The sequence below is a fragment of the Haliotis rufescens genome, unplaced genomic scaffold, assembly GCF_023055435.1.
Source record: "Haliotis rufescens isolate VD_foot unplaced genomic scaffold, xgHalRufe1.0.p SCAF_7, whole genome shotgun sequence".
In the NCBI taxonomy this organism is placed as follows: domain Eukaryota; kingdom Metazoa; phylum Mollusca; class Gastropoda; order Lepetellida; family Haliotidae; genus Haliotis; species Haliotis rufescens.
Window position 1 is genome coordinate 1,657,154 of NW_025964361.1, and position 19,690 is coordinate 1,676,843.

Below are 19,690 nucleotides of genomic sequence, written 5' to 3' on the forward strand. Positions count from 1 at the left end.
TATCTTTTCATATCTCTACAATAAGTGTTAGTGTTATATGGAATGCACCAGTAAATAAACAAATAATTTCAGTAAAGAAATTTTAGTATGAATTCGGTGGTTTCATAAAGATCTGATTTGTACACAACTAGTATGAGATCCTTACATCCTTATAATTATCAGACTGTATGGATTTAGAACACAGCTGGAAAGATGATCATGAATTGTGCACATCTGGTACACAGGATCTTCAAGCACAAATACTTTCATGTTGCCATCACAAATATCTAGTTACTCTACTGTATCATCATGTTTTAACTAAATATAGAGACAAACGATTTTTTAAATTTTAAAAATGTTCAAATCACATAAAAGCAATTCAGGTTTGACCAACCATAAATATATAACCTAGTTTTCTGACAATTTATTTGATGACATGGCATTTGTGAAATTTGAGCCAATTCCAAAACGTTAATTTAATCACAACAGCTGGTCAAGGCATGTTTAAGTGCAATTTCCTAACTGATGGTACAAAAAAACCCAGATATGCTGCATTGTCTCTCTATGCAAAGCATGTTATTGGGTGAAATATGATCATTACATTCCTACATCTTGTCAAATTAAGGTTGTGTGGCGCCAACGAAGTAGCTGAAAAACATCAACCCTACAACAATGTTTGTAGAATATTCAATTTATGGGATTTGAATTATTTTTATAAATAAGCAATTTCTACAATTTTGAAAAGAAAACGACTTTTATTACACCCATAACGTCAAAAATGAGAAATGATGTATTTTACTTGAGTGAGCTATTCGCATTCATATTTGTAGCAAACAATGGGTTGGGTTAGGGCAGTGGTGACATTCCAGCTTTGTCAAACGCATGGTCTGGGTTCAGTTCCCCTAAACCAACATAGGGTTTCCTTGTCTGAAAATAATTTAAGTGAGTTTGGCTTGATACCTCTTTGAACAGTAGTTCATTTACTTCACAGCATGTCAGGTCAAGCAAGAAAACCCGAAGTGATGCAGGTCATAGATATTTGCCACTTTGGTAAACACACGAGTCCAGGAATGGTGCTGACAAACCATTGAAGGATATTTAAAGTTTTACATGTAGAATAAACTTTAAAGAACCAAACCAATCTAAAATATTTTCCATTGATAATTAAGAGAGGAAATTTCAAAATGAAATTCAGAAGGTCACAAGAAAAATCGGTTAAATATGATCCTCAATCTCATCGGAAGATCTGTGAAAACACAACACCCTCTATTTACACGACAGCCATCTCCATGATTCATATGATAGGGATAAAACTGGTGTTTATCGTGCCTGGCTGTACATTAACAACAATACAAGTCATATTATTACCAACCCCTCTGTGTTCACAATAGATAAAGTCATGTGACCTAATGCAGTTTTTCGGTATGCGTTTCATATTACTTATTCAAGAATGTGAAATTACACTCGAGTGAACTCCGTTACTGAGTAAGGATTGGATCAAAACATGAACTTGTGATATCCGAGGACAATAGGATGTGATGGATGTCATGGTTATTATAGACATTAGGTGTCAATGGCTATGCCTCCAATTTTTAAAACCTACAATTTCAACTGACGTCTCTCCGACTATTTATCACAAGATTAATGTTTCAATTTTCTTTGTAAAGGTGTGAAAAATATTCCCCTCAAAACAACTTATCAAACCCAAAATTACTACACTTGATTTTATGAATGGTTGGACAGTCACATTTCCTAAACTATTTTCTTCAGTTACCATGACAGTAGCCAAAATAACTTCAAGAATATATCAGTTCTCCCTCCCTGATACAGGGCTTGTGACTGAACGGGTTTTGATTTATTTTCATTTCTTCATAAAAAGGATGACAAATTATTAATAAAAGAGTAGTTGTAGGGGAAATGAATAACCGAACCCCTTCTCTAGTTATTGCTTTGGCACTATCCAAATTAATATTTTCTTCATACACAAGACCAATCGACTTACAATGTCAAGGTGTGTAAATCAACACAAATTTGGGTTATTATACATCTTTAAAGATAACATTCATAACACATATATTCACATACATCATTTGCTACATATATTCTGTCAATGTAGGGTTAATGCAAAAATATCAGTTACATTAAATCAATAATATTCATAACGGAGCACTCAACTGAAACTTTAACCCTTTAGTGACCATTTGACCATTTATCATTTGAAATAATCTTATTCCTGACAATGATTTATGCAACAACTCACACAAAACATAATGGGTTAACCTGGAACCTAATCCTAATCATTGTAGTACAGAGACCATTAACCCTCCAATGCTGAAAGTGAGTTACGAAAACGACTTGCAGCACTGGGACGGTTTGAGGGATCAACTTGCAAACTGCCTATCATTTTACATCCTCAACAACATGCAATGGCAGCTTCAACTTCAACATCGCAATGCCACTGCCTACAACAATGCCAACAGCGACAAAAATAGACTCCCCGTTACAAAGAGTTCATCATCCATAACAAATAGTCCTCAACATTCAAACACTGCGTACTTCAAGCCCACAACCTGCCATTCAGACCCAGTATTCAGAAATATGACCCACAAGGGGCATTTACTGGCTTAAAATATATACTTTACAGCACAATTTTAACACGACCACACACTGTGGATGCAATAAAAACACCTTTTTGTGTTAACAATTTGCAAAGTGCCCTCAGACACTGAAAGTCTTTCAAATTTTTTTCTTACCTTGAAATTACTCACATGTGACCAAGATGCTTGAAGCAAGGGTACAAAATAGAGATTTAAATTTAGCACACATTAAATGATACATTGAATATGATTTGCCGAAGAAAAACGTCATAGGCAAACTTAATTTAATCCATAAGATCCATCTCAATGGTTGATTTCTTCAGTTAATCGCTTCAAAGACATTTTGCCTGAGTGAAAATAGGTTACCTTTTATGACAAGAAACAATATGTTTCCAACTGCTTTGTATTAAGAACATGCTTTTTGGTGGGGGAAAATACTTGTGATAGGTTTCCAAGGTGACCAGCCTTCACCTTGGGAAACCTGATTAACAGAACCTCTGGCTGTAATTTCTTTGATGATTAATTAATCACCTGTCTCAATTAGTTCGTTATCTTCCTCGACCCAGGTCTAAGATTTACCTGGAGGGAAGCTGTGGTTATAAAACACAGAGCAAGGAGTTCATCAATATCCAAACACTTGGGTGATTTCCACCTGGTCCACACACTGTTTCACTCACCACAGGAAGGTCCCGGTATTACACACTCTCATAAAGAGCATCATTTCATTAACTACATTCATTATAAATGTTTCAATCTTCTGTGTAATAACATTGTCACACAAATCTCTGTGACATGAATTACGACCTAAATCATGAACCATTATTAAAACAGGAATTTTCTTTCCAAATATCTGAAACATACATCAAAACTCAAAAAAAATAATCTTAAATCATATCAAAGCAACTTTTTTCCGAGGTAAGATTTAATATAATTTCACCAAAAATAATCAATCTGTGTAAATGATTTATTAGATTTTTTAACATTTTCATAAAATCTTCTCCTTCACATCTTCTCACATCTGTAAACTACAAGTCACACATGGAATTGATCTCTTAACATTCCTTTCCAAATTTCTAATTAAGCACCTGGTAATGTTATAAGGAAAGGGACAACCCTTACATAATGAGAAACAAGGTAACCACTCAATATTTCTTTCATTCTCATTCCAGCAATGAGCAACTTTTACGAAAAACCTCTTTTCACTAATTAAAACTTAATGTTTTTGTCCCCATCTTATGTGTCGGCCCACACGGTCACCATTAGCCTGAATTAGCTAAACATCCCCGGACAACAATCTCTGTTGAAGGCAAGCCATCTTGACATAGGCTATATACATGGCTAAAGACTATTACTAATTCATTCTTGGAGACAAAGAAATGCCTCAAACCATATCTTGCAAGTATTGGAAACTAACACTTGCCATCAATGCAACATTTAACTACATGGATCACAAGTTCTCTATTATCACTCTCTCTGTGAGAACACAAGAGAGAATATGAGATGAGTGAGAATACCTTCTCATCCATAAACTTCATGTTTTCCTGTCCAACAAACTTTAAATGCCAGTCAAAGACTTTACCATTGGCGCTTAATTGAGGACTTGCGTTCATCAATACCGAACACAGCCTTGTGCCCATCAATACAGAAACAGAGTTAAGGGAAAAATGATTCCTTAATGCTGTTACTCGATGTATAAAGGTACTTGATACAATTAACACGATTACTAATGACACGACTGAATGCAAGAGAATCCTTGGTATCAGCCGGGACGCGTGTATCTCGTCAATGTGATTGACAGAAAATCAAACCCTTCTTACACACTACCTGCATTTTTTATTGCAATTAAGTCCAGGGACTTGAAATTCCTGCATCTACATTGTTGATGTGGCTTAAAGCATGTCTGGTTAATGCAAACAGTGTTCACATTACCAATACATTAAGTGCTGAACAAATGGATTTGCACTCGAAAATTCAACCTGAACAATTGCAACGCTGCGATAGGAAAACTCCTTTTTTCAACTTTCTAATCATTCTGAAACAAATTTCAATTCCATGGAAGGAAAGATTATCGTTTCCTTCCCAATTCTACTTCATTTCCTTCCTTCATTCAATCATTTATGCTAATGAAAACTAATGACACTACCCATCACATTACCATAATGGAATAATCCACCCATTGTTATGGAATTTCCCATGCAGTTTGATGGGGGTGTAAGGTCATCTGTAAGGGCAATTCATCTGAAACCTGCATATCATCTGGCTTGTTCAAGCATTTGCAGACACATTTACAAATCAGTCCATTTGATATTAAATGTTTGTTGGCTTCTTAGGTATAAAATGAAGTAAGAAAATAACTTGTCTTGACGGGGAGAATGCCACGGTGAATTTGGTAATGACTAGTGGAGAGACAAGCAGCATTTCTTTCGTCTAGACTGGAGCATGGTAACTATGTAATATGGGCATTAGACATCATTCCAGAATCACACAACCAGCTTTTAGCCTGAGAGGCATAGGCAAGAATACCATACATAGCATCACGTTACAAGCTTCTAAATTTGGCTTTATATTCCCAGGGGTTGTACCACTGTGGGAAAAGAACCTGGACAACCGGTGTGACAAGCAAGCACTGAACCAAATGGCTACCCAACTATCATTAAAAGTTCAGTCGGTTTGAACACATCAGTAAGATAAACCTCTTGAAAACAGCTTTACAGTAATTCACACTTATGACATTTCAAACTCATATCAAACAATAATGTTGAAGAAAACTTCAAAACATGAACTTTAAAAACAAGCGGCATATCATGCCTCAACTACCCCGCACATCCACATTCCCCAGATACGACAATGCAATTATCATTTCCACATTTATGGTGATTACAGTTGGATATGGAAGTACAGCATGGCCAGCAGATCAAAGACCTAGCACGGGGAGTACCCTGGCAGACTAGTGGGAGGTCCCCTCAACACTGCTCCACACCAACATGTGTTGCTGTTTGCATTCCTCCCACAACCAAATGTCATATACCAAACCCTGCACCTTTCAAACATTAACTTCCAACAAGATCCCTGCATCATTTTGCAGTTTCCTCATCCCTTTTGACAAGATAGTGGCACAGCTATTTATGTGTGCTGAATTTCAAACACTTCTCTAATTAGGCATTGCCTTATCATAATTACTCAACTCAAAATCAATGAATCCTAATTACTGAACAGTTCTGGTTGGATTGCAATCAACTGCTATGTTTGTGAGTTGCATAGGCAAATAGGGGTAAAAAAAACATTTGTGAGGGTCCCTTCACTTCTCTTGTTTAAACTTCAAAGTGTTGCCGACTTGTGGTGGTGGGTTTTGGCAGCCGTAATGAAGAGAACTTTGCTCCTGTCAAAACAACATGGCCGCCACCTTGGTCTTCTCAATCAAAGATGAGAACATGAGGTATTCATGTCATGACTAATTCTTGTAACAATAGATTTCCAACACTAATTGGCGCCATTACACAAGCAAAGCTGATGTTTGAGTTTCATGAGATTCAAACAGTTCTGATTGAATAATGCCCAGTGTCAACACCAAAGGATGTTTCTCATGAAATGAAGCGACACAAAGTCATCGGAGAATAGAACATAACAGTGAACATAGAGGAGAGATGGAGTGAAGAAAAGACAGCTGACAATGTCTATCGTTTGATTGGGCTTAATTCATTCGGAACAGAATGATGATGAAACACATGGTAAAGCTTGTCAATCCCCACATCTGTGTTCAGCTGTCAAAGACACTTATCAATGCTTATCAACAGTTTCATTTAGCGTTCATTTCATCCCAGAGAGACCGTCTCATCTGTTGACTTCCCTAATGCGTTCTAGAAAACACGTTCCACAGTAAACCCACTAGGAAATGAAAATAAAGTCAAGCCCTATGATGTTCAATACAGGGAACTTCTCTCCCACGAGACCTGTCCATCAAGAAAGAAAACATACATCAAACAGTCCCCATGATCCTACAGGGATATATGCAACCCCTTCCGATAACCCTGTAGCTAGGATAGAATAAAGATGACTGCTGGATAATATGTCTTGAGTCCCACTGTGCTGCAAACATTTACTGCGGCAAGAGGTCCCGCTGTGCAACACTGTAGGGACCCTTCGCACTCATGCTCATGGTATAGCTCTCAATCCACACCAGGTGATCCCTCATCCTAGATACTGCTTCCTAATTTAAATATCTCTAACGAATGAAAACCAGAAAAAAAGTTGACAATTCAATTTCCACCTTCTCAATTGTCAAACACTTTCGAAAGACAGTCTTGTGGCTTTTCTCAAAATCCAATTAAAACCTATTTCTGCAGAGAGTTCAGGTGTTAATGAGAGGTTCCGAACACTGAAGGCGACCTGAGCTATTTTCTCAGAGACAAGGCCTGAGGAAATTCCTCTCTACCTTTTCTCAAGAGACACAGAGGGATAGAAATCGACCATCTGCCGTGCCACATGCAGACAGACTGGAGACGAGCAAAGACCATCATTAAAATTAGGGCTAATTATTCCTCCCACACCAACCAAGCTTAGAGATTCAGGACGCAGTCATGTAAAATTGGGTGCGAAAGCTAGGCAGCATGCTAGGCACAGCTTGGTGGTAGTTTTTGTTCATTTAGGGGCAGCAGGGTGACAACATCTACACTTGACGATGTCTACAAGGACAGCTGGTGGCAGCAGTAGACAACTTCATCTCAACACTTCCATGACAGCAGACTGGCAACATGCTAGGCACATTTAGGTTACAGCAGTTGCAGGTTTTGGCGTGGTAGGCAGAATGCCCTTGGGGACCTAGCTAAGAAGTTTCACAACTTCCTTAAAAGCTAGTCAACTTCCTTTAAGGGGAACATGTCTCAAATTGAAATCAATACAAAATTTAATTGGATGGTCATTCTTTTGAATGGAGATGAAAGGCTCCAAACTTCATTGTTGGGGAAAAATCTTACAAAGAGCCTAAAGCTGTGGAGAAGTTTTTAAACAAATCTTAGTTCCATCAAAAAGGCAGAAAAATCCTACAATAAAATGTTCAAATCACTGAAAGACTCTGCTTTTGTGGGAGCATTTCTTCAGTTTTACATTTAATTACCAGATCTATGTTTAGCAAGAGATCAAGGAAACATGCAGCTTGAGATCCAAGAATTCTGAACTCAGGAAGCACCAAGGGAACTAATCTTTACAATCATACTCGAAGATTTCAATTATATTGATTCCATGTGATAATCCACACTTTCATGACTCATCTATAACTATAGCTGATTAATACAGCAATTTACCAGTTGCGTAATTTGATTTTTAATCTGCCAAATGATATTATCCTCAATGGTGTCATCTCCCACAACCCCTTTAAGACAAGCAACCCTTCAGACAGAAGAGGACTCGTTGGCCCAACTGGGAAGCTATTCAGGGCCACTACAGATCACTGAACATGCTCACTATTGCAACCAGTCCTGTAAACAACAATAAACGCACACGACTGATCCGAAACAAGCTAAAGGTTGCATCCCTAATGAAATCACACACACGCTCTGACATGACCATTCTCCAGAGGTTTCAGAGTAGTGCCGATTGTTTATTTAGCTAGACGGTAATTGAATCTGAAGGTGGCGATTTTCCAACCCTTCACACCACTAAAAGTCAGAACTTTGTTGTGAAATGCCATTTGATTATAGTAAACTAACCAAATGGAGCAGAAACCGAACCTAAAGTTGATATATTTATAAAAGAAAGTAACAACGCCTTTGAGATTTGAACTTGCCTCATCCAATTGTTTACATTCTGTTTCAGAAGGGTCAACTGGAAGGCTTCATAACCTTGCTTCAGGAACATTTATCACTGGATCTCGGCCAGTGTAGGTAATAGCCCACGGAGATGACCATAAACATGTCCTCCAGAGACCTCTCCTCCTAACTAAAGACTTCTCTAAGACAAACATACAACTTCCAATTCATTGTCTCTTGTTTATTGGACATGCAGGATAACTGATTCCCAGACACCAATCTTCTTTACTTGAGAATCTTGATAAGAGTCTACGAGACAATTAATATAACGGAAATCAGAACAGTATCGAGATGAATCTCATGACTTGTCCCGTTTTACGAAGCTTTTAGCATCAAGCAAACATGATAACCTTTGGCCTGACAGTGACACATCATGTTGTATTGGTATTGTGGAGATAATGTTCGGCAGTGATGGACTGAGATATTGAATGGAAAGACTACAATATTGAGTGAAAGGCCCTTTGCAATGAATAGCATGAGACATTTATTGGTATAATAAAATAAGGAATCAATGCTTGGTATGATGGATTGATCTGGTGGTGTTTGTCCAGTTCCACTAGTGGTGGTCATCTGAGGATGGGTCGGGAGCAGACGTCAACTCCTATCACAATGGAATTCAGTAAATGTTGTCACGGTGATGATTAAGTACACTTTCATTGATGTTAACTGCTACCTGCTCAATAAACAAAACACACACTTGTTGCAAATTTGCTGTAATGAACGTAATTATCCATCCTGGATACAATCTTTTCTCAACTAATGACACAACAACCATTCTAAACACCTGCTCACATGCAACACTGTTTGAAAAAGATGAACAATACTTTTCTCCAAACACAATTTCAAATTAACAATAACATCTTTCAGCATATTGCAACAAGTCATTCTTCACTTCAATTATCAACGCATTAATCCATCAATGCACAATTTCAAGGTGAAAATTCATCACCAAGCATGTAGGGCTGGCTAAAAAGATCAATAGTCAGAATTATCGTCAATGGGAAGTAACATGAATGATTATCAATATGAAAATTATGTCATCAATAATATCTTACATAAACTATTTTGATAAAAAAGTTTCAATTTATGGAAGCAGAATGGTTTTTGTTCTTTGCCGAAGATGGAAAGCAACCGATTTGTTATATCTTAAATGTCCACAACGTAATTTATGTATATATGACTCACCAGTAATGTGAAATACAGCATAACAGTAAACTACTGTCATAACAAACTCAAAGGGACCACTAACTTTAGGTTGTCATAACCGTAGTTCGCTATAAGCATATATACAGCAGAACTACAGCAAATTTTAGGGGCAAAATAGTAAGATTGATATATCCATCAGTTCGTTATAAGCATAATTTACAGTATGTTGTTTCGTCTCTGAGCATATTTGACCAAAGTTACTTCTCTGATATTTATCGATAATTGATCGATTTTTAATAAATGATTATCAATCTCTAAGATCTATATCGGTAGCCAGCTACAAGCATGTACAAACACATTCCGCCAATCACAAATTCAATACATTCTGTTACTTATAACCGAAGTGATTCGTCACGACCAGACTCTCACGCTAACGGTCAAGCAGCAGCAGCAGGTGGAAGATAACAGGCGTTACCCTCCTCCTTCAGTTGTAACTGCTGCTGTCTCTGGTCACTTCTGCCATGTTGTATATAGACCTACAATGTTTGTTGTCAGTTGGCTAGTCAGAGCTTGTATATACAGATGGCGTGCTATACGAGTGAAGCCAGTCATTACGGAATGTTCAAAGCTGAAGGTTTACACTGACAGAGCACTTTAACCTTCCACAGGTCCACCTCTAGACTCATGTAAGATAATTACACATCCCAAATATAACATCAATGCATCTAGACAAACACACAAGACATTTGGCAGCACATAAAAGTGGTTTGATATATACTGAATCATTTGATGTGAAGAGGACAAAATTTAATTTTCCAAAGACAAAGAAATGGACAGCGTCTGATAAAATGACCATAGTTGAAACTTGAAAGCCAAGAACAAAATGGTTTAAAGAGACAATTCACGACCCAAAACAACTTAGAAACCACAAATCAAACGTTTGTAACTTTCTTTTTAAAATAAATAAGATTTGATCATATTATTTGAAAAAATCATCAGCATTATTAATTGATGATGCAGCAACGGGAAACTGTTGACAGGATTTTTTCTTCTACAACCTCTTCCACGTGAGCACACTACGTTGAGCAACACAACGTGTCTTGCATCTGGTGGCGAGAAATAACACAAGTCGACTCCATTTTTTACTTCGCTGACAGTAACCATCACTGGTTCACTGCTGATTTAAACTCAGCAACAAACTATTTCCACTTGCATTCACACTTTTCATGCTAACACTATCCATGCCATTTTTTAGGAGTCAAATTAGAATCTCGTAAATGTTATCTTGTAACACAATATCCTTCAATACATGCAGATGGTTGGAAGGGATTGGAAACAAATTCTTGCCTAAAATATTTCTCAGGGAAAGATATCAAGAAATAAAAGATATAAGAAAGTCTTTTACATGAGCGATGTATATACAAATCTCATTCAGGAAAATGTTTGGACTGAAATCAATACTGAGCATTATTTTCTCATGCATAAAAAACATGATTTTTACCATTTTGTTAGCAATTCTCAGCTCACATTATGAATATTCATATTTGGAATGAAACAATAAAACATAGGAAATGTTTTTTGTAATCATTCTGAACAATGTCAGAAGCTTGGGTCTTAAATGTGGAGATTGCAATCAGTGAGTAATCTTACTCAAGCTCCCCACATAACTTCAGAGGCTTGTGACTTCACATCGTTTATGATTCAATATTTTTATCCTTCTTGAATAATAGTAGCCTGAGGTTACATCCCCGTACACCTGACTTCACAAAATCAAAGCCTCTCACCAACCCTATTCCCAAACAACACAGAAGACAAACTAGCAAAGATAAGGTCTTTGCAAAGTCATAACATTCTCTTCAGTGCCCATTTATCAAATGATTAGTTTTTATTTTTATGCAAGGGATTTAAGAAAACTAGCCAAGACTTCACAGTCTAATTGACTTAAATAACCTAATGCATTATTCATCACAACTAATTTCATCTAAGCGATTTCAAAACTGAAATTGCATCTCTTTTGTGGAATCGTGAATTATTTCAAAACGATTTCTTTTCAAAGAAAACTGAACCATGAACAATTTCTGAAGCGAAACACTTCAAATGTTTCAAAATAATACCAAATATTCCAGGTGTTTGAATTAACAATCGAAAGCAGATGTTTTTCGCATATCACAAGAGAACTGATAATTATATCATTCCAATACCAAAATGATTAATTAAAACAAATGAGATTTTTCTCATGGGGAGATACAACAGCAACAATTACCTCCTCGAACAAGAAACGCCACATTGTTCCAGAGAGCTTAGCTATGCATGACATACCCCAGTGCGGTCATGGCCCAATGGTCCATGCTAACAAGAATCAACAGATATGGTCATTAAACCAACATGTACATTAACAGGAAAGGTAGCAGAGTACAGTCTAACCAACACACTGCATCGGTGAACTTGGGAGCATTGACAGAACAGTAGCCTTGCAATACGTGGACATCCATATTCATGATCTAGACACCAACTTGAAACCTTCAACCATTTGTAATCACTTGTTTCTTTATTTGGCACATCTGAATAATTAAATATCAATGCTAAATACTACTTTGATCATTAACAAATATCCCTGGTCAGCATCTCAAGTTAATTATCGCAAATTAATGTGCATATGCTGTTTCCCTAGAAACCAGTTGTGTTTACTATTAAATCCTATTTGTTTTATTTTGAATACATCCCCTAGAAACCATAGCTGTATACAACTAAATCCTATTTGTTTTAATTTGAATACTTTCCTGAGAAAATGGTACTGTATTCAACCAAATCCTTAATTTGAATATTGTCATGAAAAAAAGGTTCTGTATACAATTTAATCCTATTTGATTGTATTTGAATATTGTCTAAAACAAACAGTACTGTATACATCTATATCATATTTGTTTTTATTCTGAGCAACTTTCCTAGACAACAGTACTGCACACAACTAAATCACATTTGTTACTATTTGAAATACTTTCACTTTCTCATCTGTCAATATGTCAGATATAATATATGTTTCATCATGTTTTCACTCAGCTCAAAGATGGACCGCTGATTCAATCCACAAGAGATATTTCCTTGTCTAGTGTGAGATATGGTCCACCTCTGTGACCCTGACTGAGCAAACTGAATCAGGCCTACTGCTGTTTAATCTTCTCCACAGCTCACAAAAGACCCTTTATGGCAAATCCATGCTGCTTTTATGACAAGTCACCAAGTTTCATGTCTTTCCTGCAATCTAACCCAACAATATTACTTACATCTTCGACTGACAGCACACCCTCGTCTCAACAGAATAACACTTACTTGAAGTCATATTTCAAAATCACTGTCCATGTTAACAATGAATTCAAATAAATTTATACAAAGGATTGATACATGCCTATCTCCATTTCTATATTTTTTAAAACACATGAGCATCACCATATTTCTCTATGTGCAATACTCGTAAGTCTTATTACTACGATACGCACACCTTGGCCATCTTAATCTTTGATGTACTATTTCCCTAACAACTGGTAACACCAAATGCTGGTTTCGGAAACTTGGAAGTGAAACAATTTTATCTCAAAACTAACAAAAATGTCATTGAAACAAATACAACAATTAATTTATTCTCTCTAATCATACAATTCTAAGGAAGAAGGAAAATTATGATAATCATTTTTGCAACATATTACGCATTCTAAGTCCAAAAGAATGCTAAAGCAGAAGACAATAAAACTGTGGAAAATGTTATCCTCACATAATGACAAGCAGAGATCAAAGGAAATAAATTCTCCCACAACAATAATTATATACCCTGCAGTCAATTGACATTTATTCCTACACTGTCTATTAAACAGGACAATTATATTCCATAAAGAGCAAATCCAAGGGTTATTAAACAGCATAATTTTTTTTATGGTTGACATTTAAGTGAATTACATTTTAAAGTATGTTGTAAAATCTCACATGAAGACCAGGATGCCACTTTCATGGCTTTCCACACTCCAAAATGTGTTAGTTTCATTGAACACCGAAATTGGGAAACAAATATGTATTTTTAATGAAATTTGTTACCCCAAGTTAATCGTGTTGATGCAGATATTACAAGGGATCTGGGAGAGAGCTGGCCAGAATTCATCAAGGGTGTTTCCCATAAAACTGTCTCAGTTTACATTGTAAAATACAACATGCTGTATTGGGTTCCTTTTGGCCAGACAAATACAACATGCTGTATTGATCAGGGACATGGATTCTTTTGGCCAGACAAATAAAAGAAAAAAAACTAGAAAAAAAACAATCAGGAAAATGTGTTCATATTCCCCAGCAATTGGCACATGTGCCCGAGCATCCCCCCCCTGAACATTTACTCAAGATATATTAAATTCACATACACACCCTTAAAAGTCTTTTGATATTTTCAGCGCACAATGACTGTTTACATAATTGAAATATGATATACTCCAAAAATCACAGCTCTTTTTCAATAACAATGGCAGCAAGTTGATATCATGAAATATACACTCCGAATCAAGACGTCTACATCAAAACATTAATTACACATTAAGGCACAAACAGATCACATTCCAACTCTTCAATAACTTCAATAAAGAAGAAAAAGCATCAAAAGGATTAGAGCTACATTTTTAATAATAAAAGTGTTTAAAGAGTTCAAACGACATATGTAATACAATTACAGACCAATCGTTTGTTTCTCACTTAAAAGAAAACAGGAATATCTGTTTAAGCTCAGATTACAGAAAGATGCAACTTCCAAGGTGATTATCCATATTTGGCTGCGGATGCAAATATCTGACTATAACCCTGTGTGCACGGAATAATTCCTCGTTATCATGTGGCTTATCGCTGCATGTGCACTACCTCCTGCCCATCATCGCCACCATGGCAGTCTTCATAGGTGGATTCAATAATGGCTGCCACGTTGCTGATCTCAACAAAGTTGATGTGATAACATTTTTTATGATTCTTTCTCGAAAATTGGCAGTGCACCGTCCCACATACAAAGAATTAGGCTCAAGATCAAAAGGCGACAAACCACCGATGCAACTTCCTGTTAGCGTTAAAGTGTTCAGTCAAACATCACAAACTGGGAACAAATGCATTATGGGACCTCAAATACCATATATCAGATGCTAACATGATCGTAAATAAAATAATCCTCTTGTGCAATTCTTTCAAAATTATCTTTACGCACATATATAAATCTAAATTTGATGCCATATATCAGATGCTAACATGATCGTAAATAAAATAATCCACTTGTGCAATTCTTTCAAAATTATCTTCACGCACATATATAAATCTAAATTTGCCTATTTCCATGAAAAATATAAGATCAAATGGCATGGACGCCAAATCCAATTTCAGCCAAGTTGGTACATGAAATATTATCATTCCACTGGATGACATTTGGAATTGATATGAAAAATATTCCTTCCCTATCAATTTGGTGCAGAATTTGTCATAGTTAGAGACATGGACTGGTTGCGATAGTTAATGCCGAGAATCAAATCAAACAGTGAAAACTCCATCATGAAGATTGCACAAGCAATGACAACAAGCTAAGTACTATGTCTGCGTCTGCCTATACAAGATACTGTTTTCCTAGTTGCTAGGTCTCTTTCCACTCAATTTGATATCTTCTTGACAACTGCCTCTGGGCATAAGTCAGAAGACGAGACTCGACATAAATTCTTGGTGTTTTGTACGCAACTCAAAGAATACATGGCTGATCAAAGACTGTGTAACAGTGCGGGATAAGACAACATAATTATCCTCAATGCTTCTGTGATTTTAGGCTGCTTTAATTGATGAATCATGCTACTCCAATGTGCAGTTTATGTGGGGCCTGCTCGGAGCCAGGCTGTCACAGCCCGTGCCAGGTCATCACGGGACCTGCACACATCCAGGTTCTCCCTATCAATGCAATCCATTCTCGTGAAATATGTGGATTCCCCTCGAAACATATTAATTCTTCTTTTGTAGACGTTTATACTTTTATACCGGTTAATAGCGTGCCCCATGAGAAATCAAATTTCAACGCCAACATTTCAAAAAGAACTTCTATTTACTTGTTGGCTGATTGAGAAGCCGATTAGTGGAACATTTAATCGACTTGAAACTCCGTTCTGATGTTCAAGTTTTTGTAATCAATTGATCTTTTTGCCATTAGCTACTGAAGACAGAAATTTATAACAGATTAATCAAACCCTTAAATCTTAAGAAGGATTTGGATGGCACTCTCTGGCACTCTATCATTCTACTGTCAACTGCCTTTCAGCTCATATAAAAATATCTCAATATTTCTGTGATGCTGGCAAATTCAATCTGATGAATTAGGGGAAGTGCAAGTGTAGTATGTCTTCATGTGCCTGGAAATGTAATAAGGAAAATCACAAAAATCCCTACCTGAATCTTTGGCGAAAATGATGAGTTTGTACTCTGCTGTGGCTTCCCTGTCAAGAGTCTGATGAACAGTTATCTCCCCTGAATGACCTTCAATTTGAAATATTCCATCATCGTCCAGAAGAGAATAAGTCAGTTGACTGTTCGGTGTCGAGTCATCATCTCTGGCCGTGACTTGCATTAAGTGAACGGGAATGTTTTTGTTGTTCTCTTGAACAAACGCTATATAGGGTGAATCTACAAACACAGGTGCGTTGTCGTTGACGTCAGTGACATTGATGACAATGGAAGCTGTTGCGCTGTTCACAACATGGACGCCACTATCTTCTGCTTGGACAATCAGGTTATACTGCTTATTTCGTTCATAGTCAAGATTCTTCTGTATCCTTAGAACACCACTACTCATGTCCAGGTTGAAGTCATAGTTCTCGTCCCCTCTGATGATGTAATAGCGAATGATTCCGTTCAACCCTTCATCCAGATCTGTTGCCGAAACCTTCAGCAAGCTCTTGCCTACACCAATGTCTTCTGGCACTGTTGCACCATACGTCTGCTTCACAAAGTTCGGGGCATTGTCGTTTACATCTTCAATGTGAACAATCAGATTCTGAGTGGCACTCAAAGATGGCTGACCCTTGTCTGTAGCGGTGATGGTTAGAGAGTAGTTTGCGATGGTTTCCCGATCGAGACCTGTGTTCACTTGGAGGTATCCGCTGGCTTGGTCTAGAGTAAATGGGTATCCGAACCCTGGAACAGACGCGAGACTGTATGACACCTGACCATTTTGGCCCGAGTCAGCATCTGTTGCCACCACAGTGAACACAACCGATGCCCTGCTCGCGTCTTCCTTTACCCAGGTAGCATTGGGGCTCTTGAACTCCGGCGGACAGTCGTTCACATCCTTCAGGTGAATTGTGACCTGTAGCAGAAAACGATGGATTTTTTATTCAAATCTTGGAACTTACTAAACAAGGATTAACAAGTGAGTGAGTGGGTGAGTGAGTGAGTGAGTGAGTGAGTGAGTGAGTGAGTGAGTGAGTGAGTGAGTGAGTGAGTGAGTGAGTGAGTGAGTGAGTGAGTGAGTGAGTGAGTGAGTTTAATGCTGCTTATAGCAATATTACAGCCATATTACAGAAAATAAGCTTCACAAATTGTACCCATATGGGGATTGAACCCAGGCCTTAGCACAATTAGCCAAAGTTTAAACCAATAGGCCCAACTGCATCTCTCATCCCTGTTAATGCCAGTTTCTAAATAAGTATCAGCTATTGCAGAATGGGAGCAGCCATGTTGGGAACAAAATGCTAAACCTTCTTGGGTGAATTCAGAACCTTCTTGTGCCAAATAGGCAGATTGGGTATTTCACTCCACAGAGAGTTGTGAATGCAAAATGAATGTACACCGATCAGTTGACCAGCATAATAATTGCACATGCTAATAACATGTATTGTGTGGGATACAAATGTACACATCATCATCATCATCATCATCATGTACCCTTAGCTGGGCCCTCCTATCACCTTTCCCTAAGCATAGCACTGCTTTAAACAGTAATATCCGGTAATATATAATACATGTGAAACCTTAGGCTAACTTAATTAAATAATGTTAGGAATTGCCACAGACATTGATGAAATTCTGATTGATTTCTGTATGAAGTATCATCTAATCACTAATCTCATGTTGATATTAGTCAAATCTGTTCACATAATGTTATCATGTAAATGAATTATATCACCATTCAACACAAATTTCCGATAAATTTTACACACAAAATAGATTTGTTTTTTAAATATATTTTTTAACATGAATGTTTGATCAAGCCAGTTTACACTTGACATAGTGCAATCAAGTTTATCAACTAAAATCAGTTTTAAATTACTACAAGAATCCTTAATCAATTGGGTACTGGTGTTCTTTGAATAATTAATCCTATGGATCTAGAATTGGGTCAGAAAAAACTTGCAGTGCTCTATGGCTCCTGGAAGCTGGAATTAGTTGTAATCAGACACTATTTCTGACACTATACAGGAGAGGCCTGTTAATTATGAAACAATCACAAGCCCGGGACAGCCTGCCTGCTTGGCACTCAAATATGCTATTATATCATTAAAAGCAAGGACAAAAAACAAGAGGTATTATTACAGTTGCTGAAGTTGATAATCTATCACTAGGGGGCTCGGCTTGGTCAGTTGCTATGACGATCAGATGATAGGTTGGGATGGCTTCTCTGTTCAGGAAGCCGATGGTGTAAATTGTTCCATTTAGTGGTCCGATGTCAAACTGGTTTTTCTTATCTCCACCAGCTAGAGAATACCGGAGTTGGCTGTTGATGCCTGTATAACAAAACAAAAAACAAATAAAAGTATATTGAGAATATTTACAGCTGTGAGACTCATGGACAAAATATCATATTGATCAAACATTATCAATTATTCTAATCCAAAAATGTATTGCCACAAAAAGAAAATATTTGGAACATTTACAGTTTCGTCATAGACAAGTATATGCTGTAAAACAAATGCATGGCTACCATTAGCTCCATTATGACTAAAAGGGTATTTATATACCAATCAAGGCAGGTATGTTGATACTAGACACAATGCACCTGATGCAATGACTGGGCAAACAATGGTTTCCATAAAACTACCTTTAATACATCTGTTTGATCACTCACTGTGTCTTATTGTCTACTTCACAGGGTAAAATAACACTGAGATATCCTATCAGTTGAAAGCCTATTTTGATAAGTTCAAAATAAAAACTAGGGTGATTAAGTCAGTCAATCTCCTCACGCAGAACTGATAAAACAAATGCACTTAACATTTTTTTACTTAATAAACCTGTCTTTAATACTTTGTGGCTCTAATCTTCCCTGGAAACTTTACTGAACATCCTTAGAATTACTTTATTCCTGTTTTTAAGGTTAAGTTTATCACTTGTTACGATTTATAGCTCATTCTTCCAGCTAAAACAAGTATCCTTTTACGTGTCGCCAGGAAACTAGCACCTGCTGGCTATGAACAAAAACTATTCCCCTGACAAGGACTGATATTGCCTGTTCACACATACCCTGTCTGGTATTCAACAATCACCTACCATAAATCATAAAGTTTAATCTTTCCAAATATCTTCACAGCTTGGCTGGGGAAAGCATTTAAACAAGTTTTATGTTCTCTATTGTGCAAGGGGGAAAAAAATGGAAACTTTCTGGCATATACTGGTTGTATATCTTAAAGATAAGGGATTATATACACATTTTGATGCAATAAATGAATGAATTGGAAGAATCTTGAAAGAAGAAGTTCAAATTTGTCACTAAGTGTACGCACCTTCATGAACCCATAGAGTAAATATGCCATATACCGTAACATCAAAAAATGTTCTTTCACAACTACGACTGCATTCATACAAGAAAAAGGATTCATCCATTTCAAAACAAACACAATATTTGAAAGTAAAATGTTACGTTGTGTGACATATAATTTAGAAGAAACTCACATAAAACATTTGAAGCAAAAATCCTTCTCATGTACAGAGAAACTATTTAGCTTCGAGTCATTTCAATATTTGCTGAGCATGTCTGATATAATTCACCATGTGTGAACATGTTTTATGGACTAGACAATACAGCTTCCAAGAATATTATTAAGCAAAGCCAACTCCACAAGCAAAATATTTAAACGAAAGAAAAGATAAATACTCCAGGCAAAGTACAAATCCTACATA

The 19,690-nt window shown here is 36.8% G+C and overlaps 1 protein-coding gene across 1 annotated transcript in view; it reads right to left on the reverse strand.

Moving 5' to 3' along the window:
• The window catches only part of LOC124139630 (cadherin-related tumor suppressor-like), a 140,427-nt gene that overhangs the window by 40,080 nt on the left and 80,657 nt on the right, over window positions 1–19,690 (reverse strand). The window contains exons 5-6 of the mRNA XM_046506866.2: window positions 18,107–18,297; window positions 15,965–16,880 (exon numbers count right to left, since the gene is read on the reverse strand). Coding sequence (XP_046362822.2) covers window positions 15,965–16,880; window positions 18,107–18,297 — 1,107 coding nt within the window. The remainder of the gene's footprint in view (window positions 1–15,964; window positions 16,881–18,106; window positions 18,298–19,690) is intronic.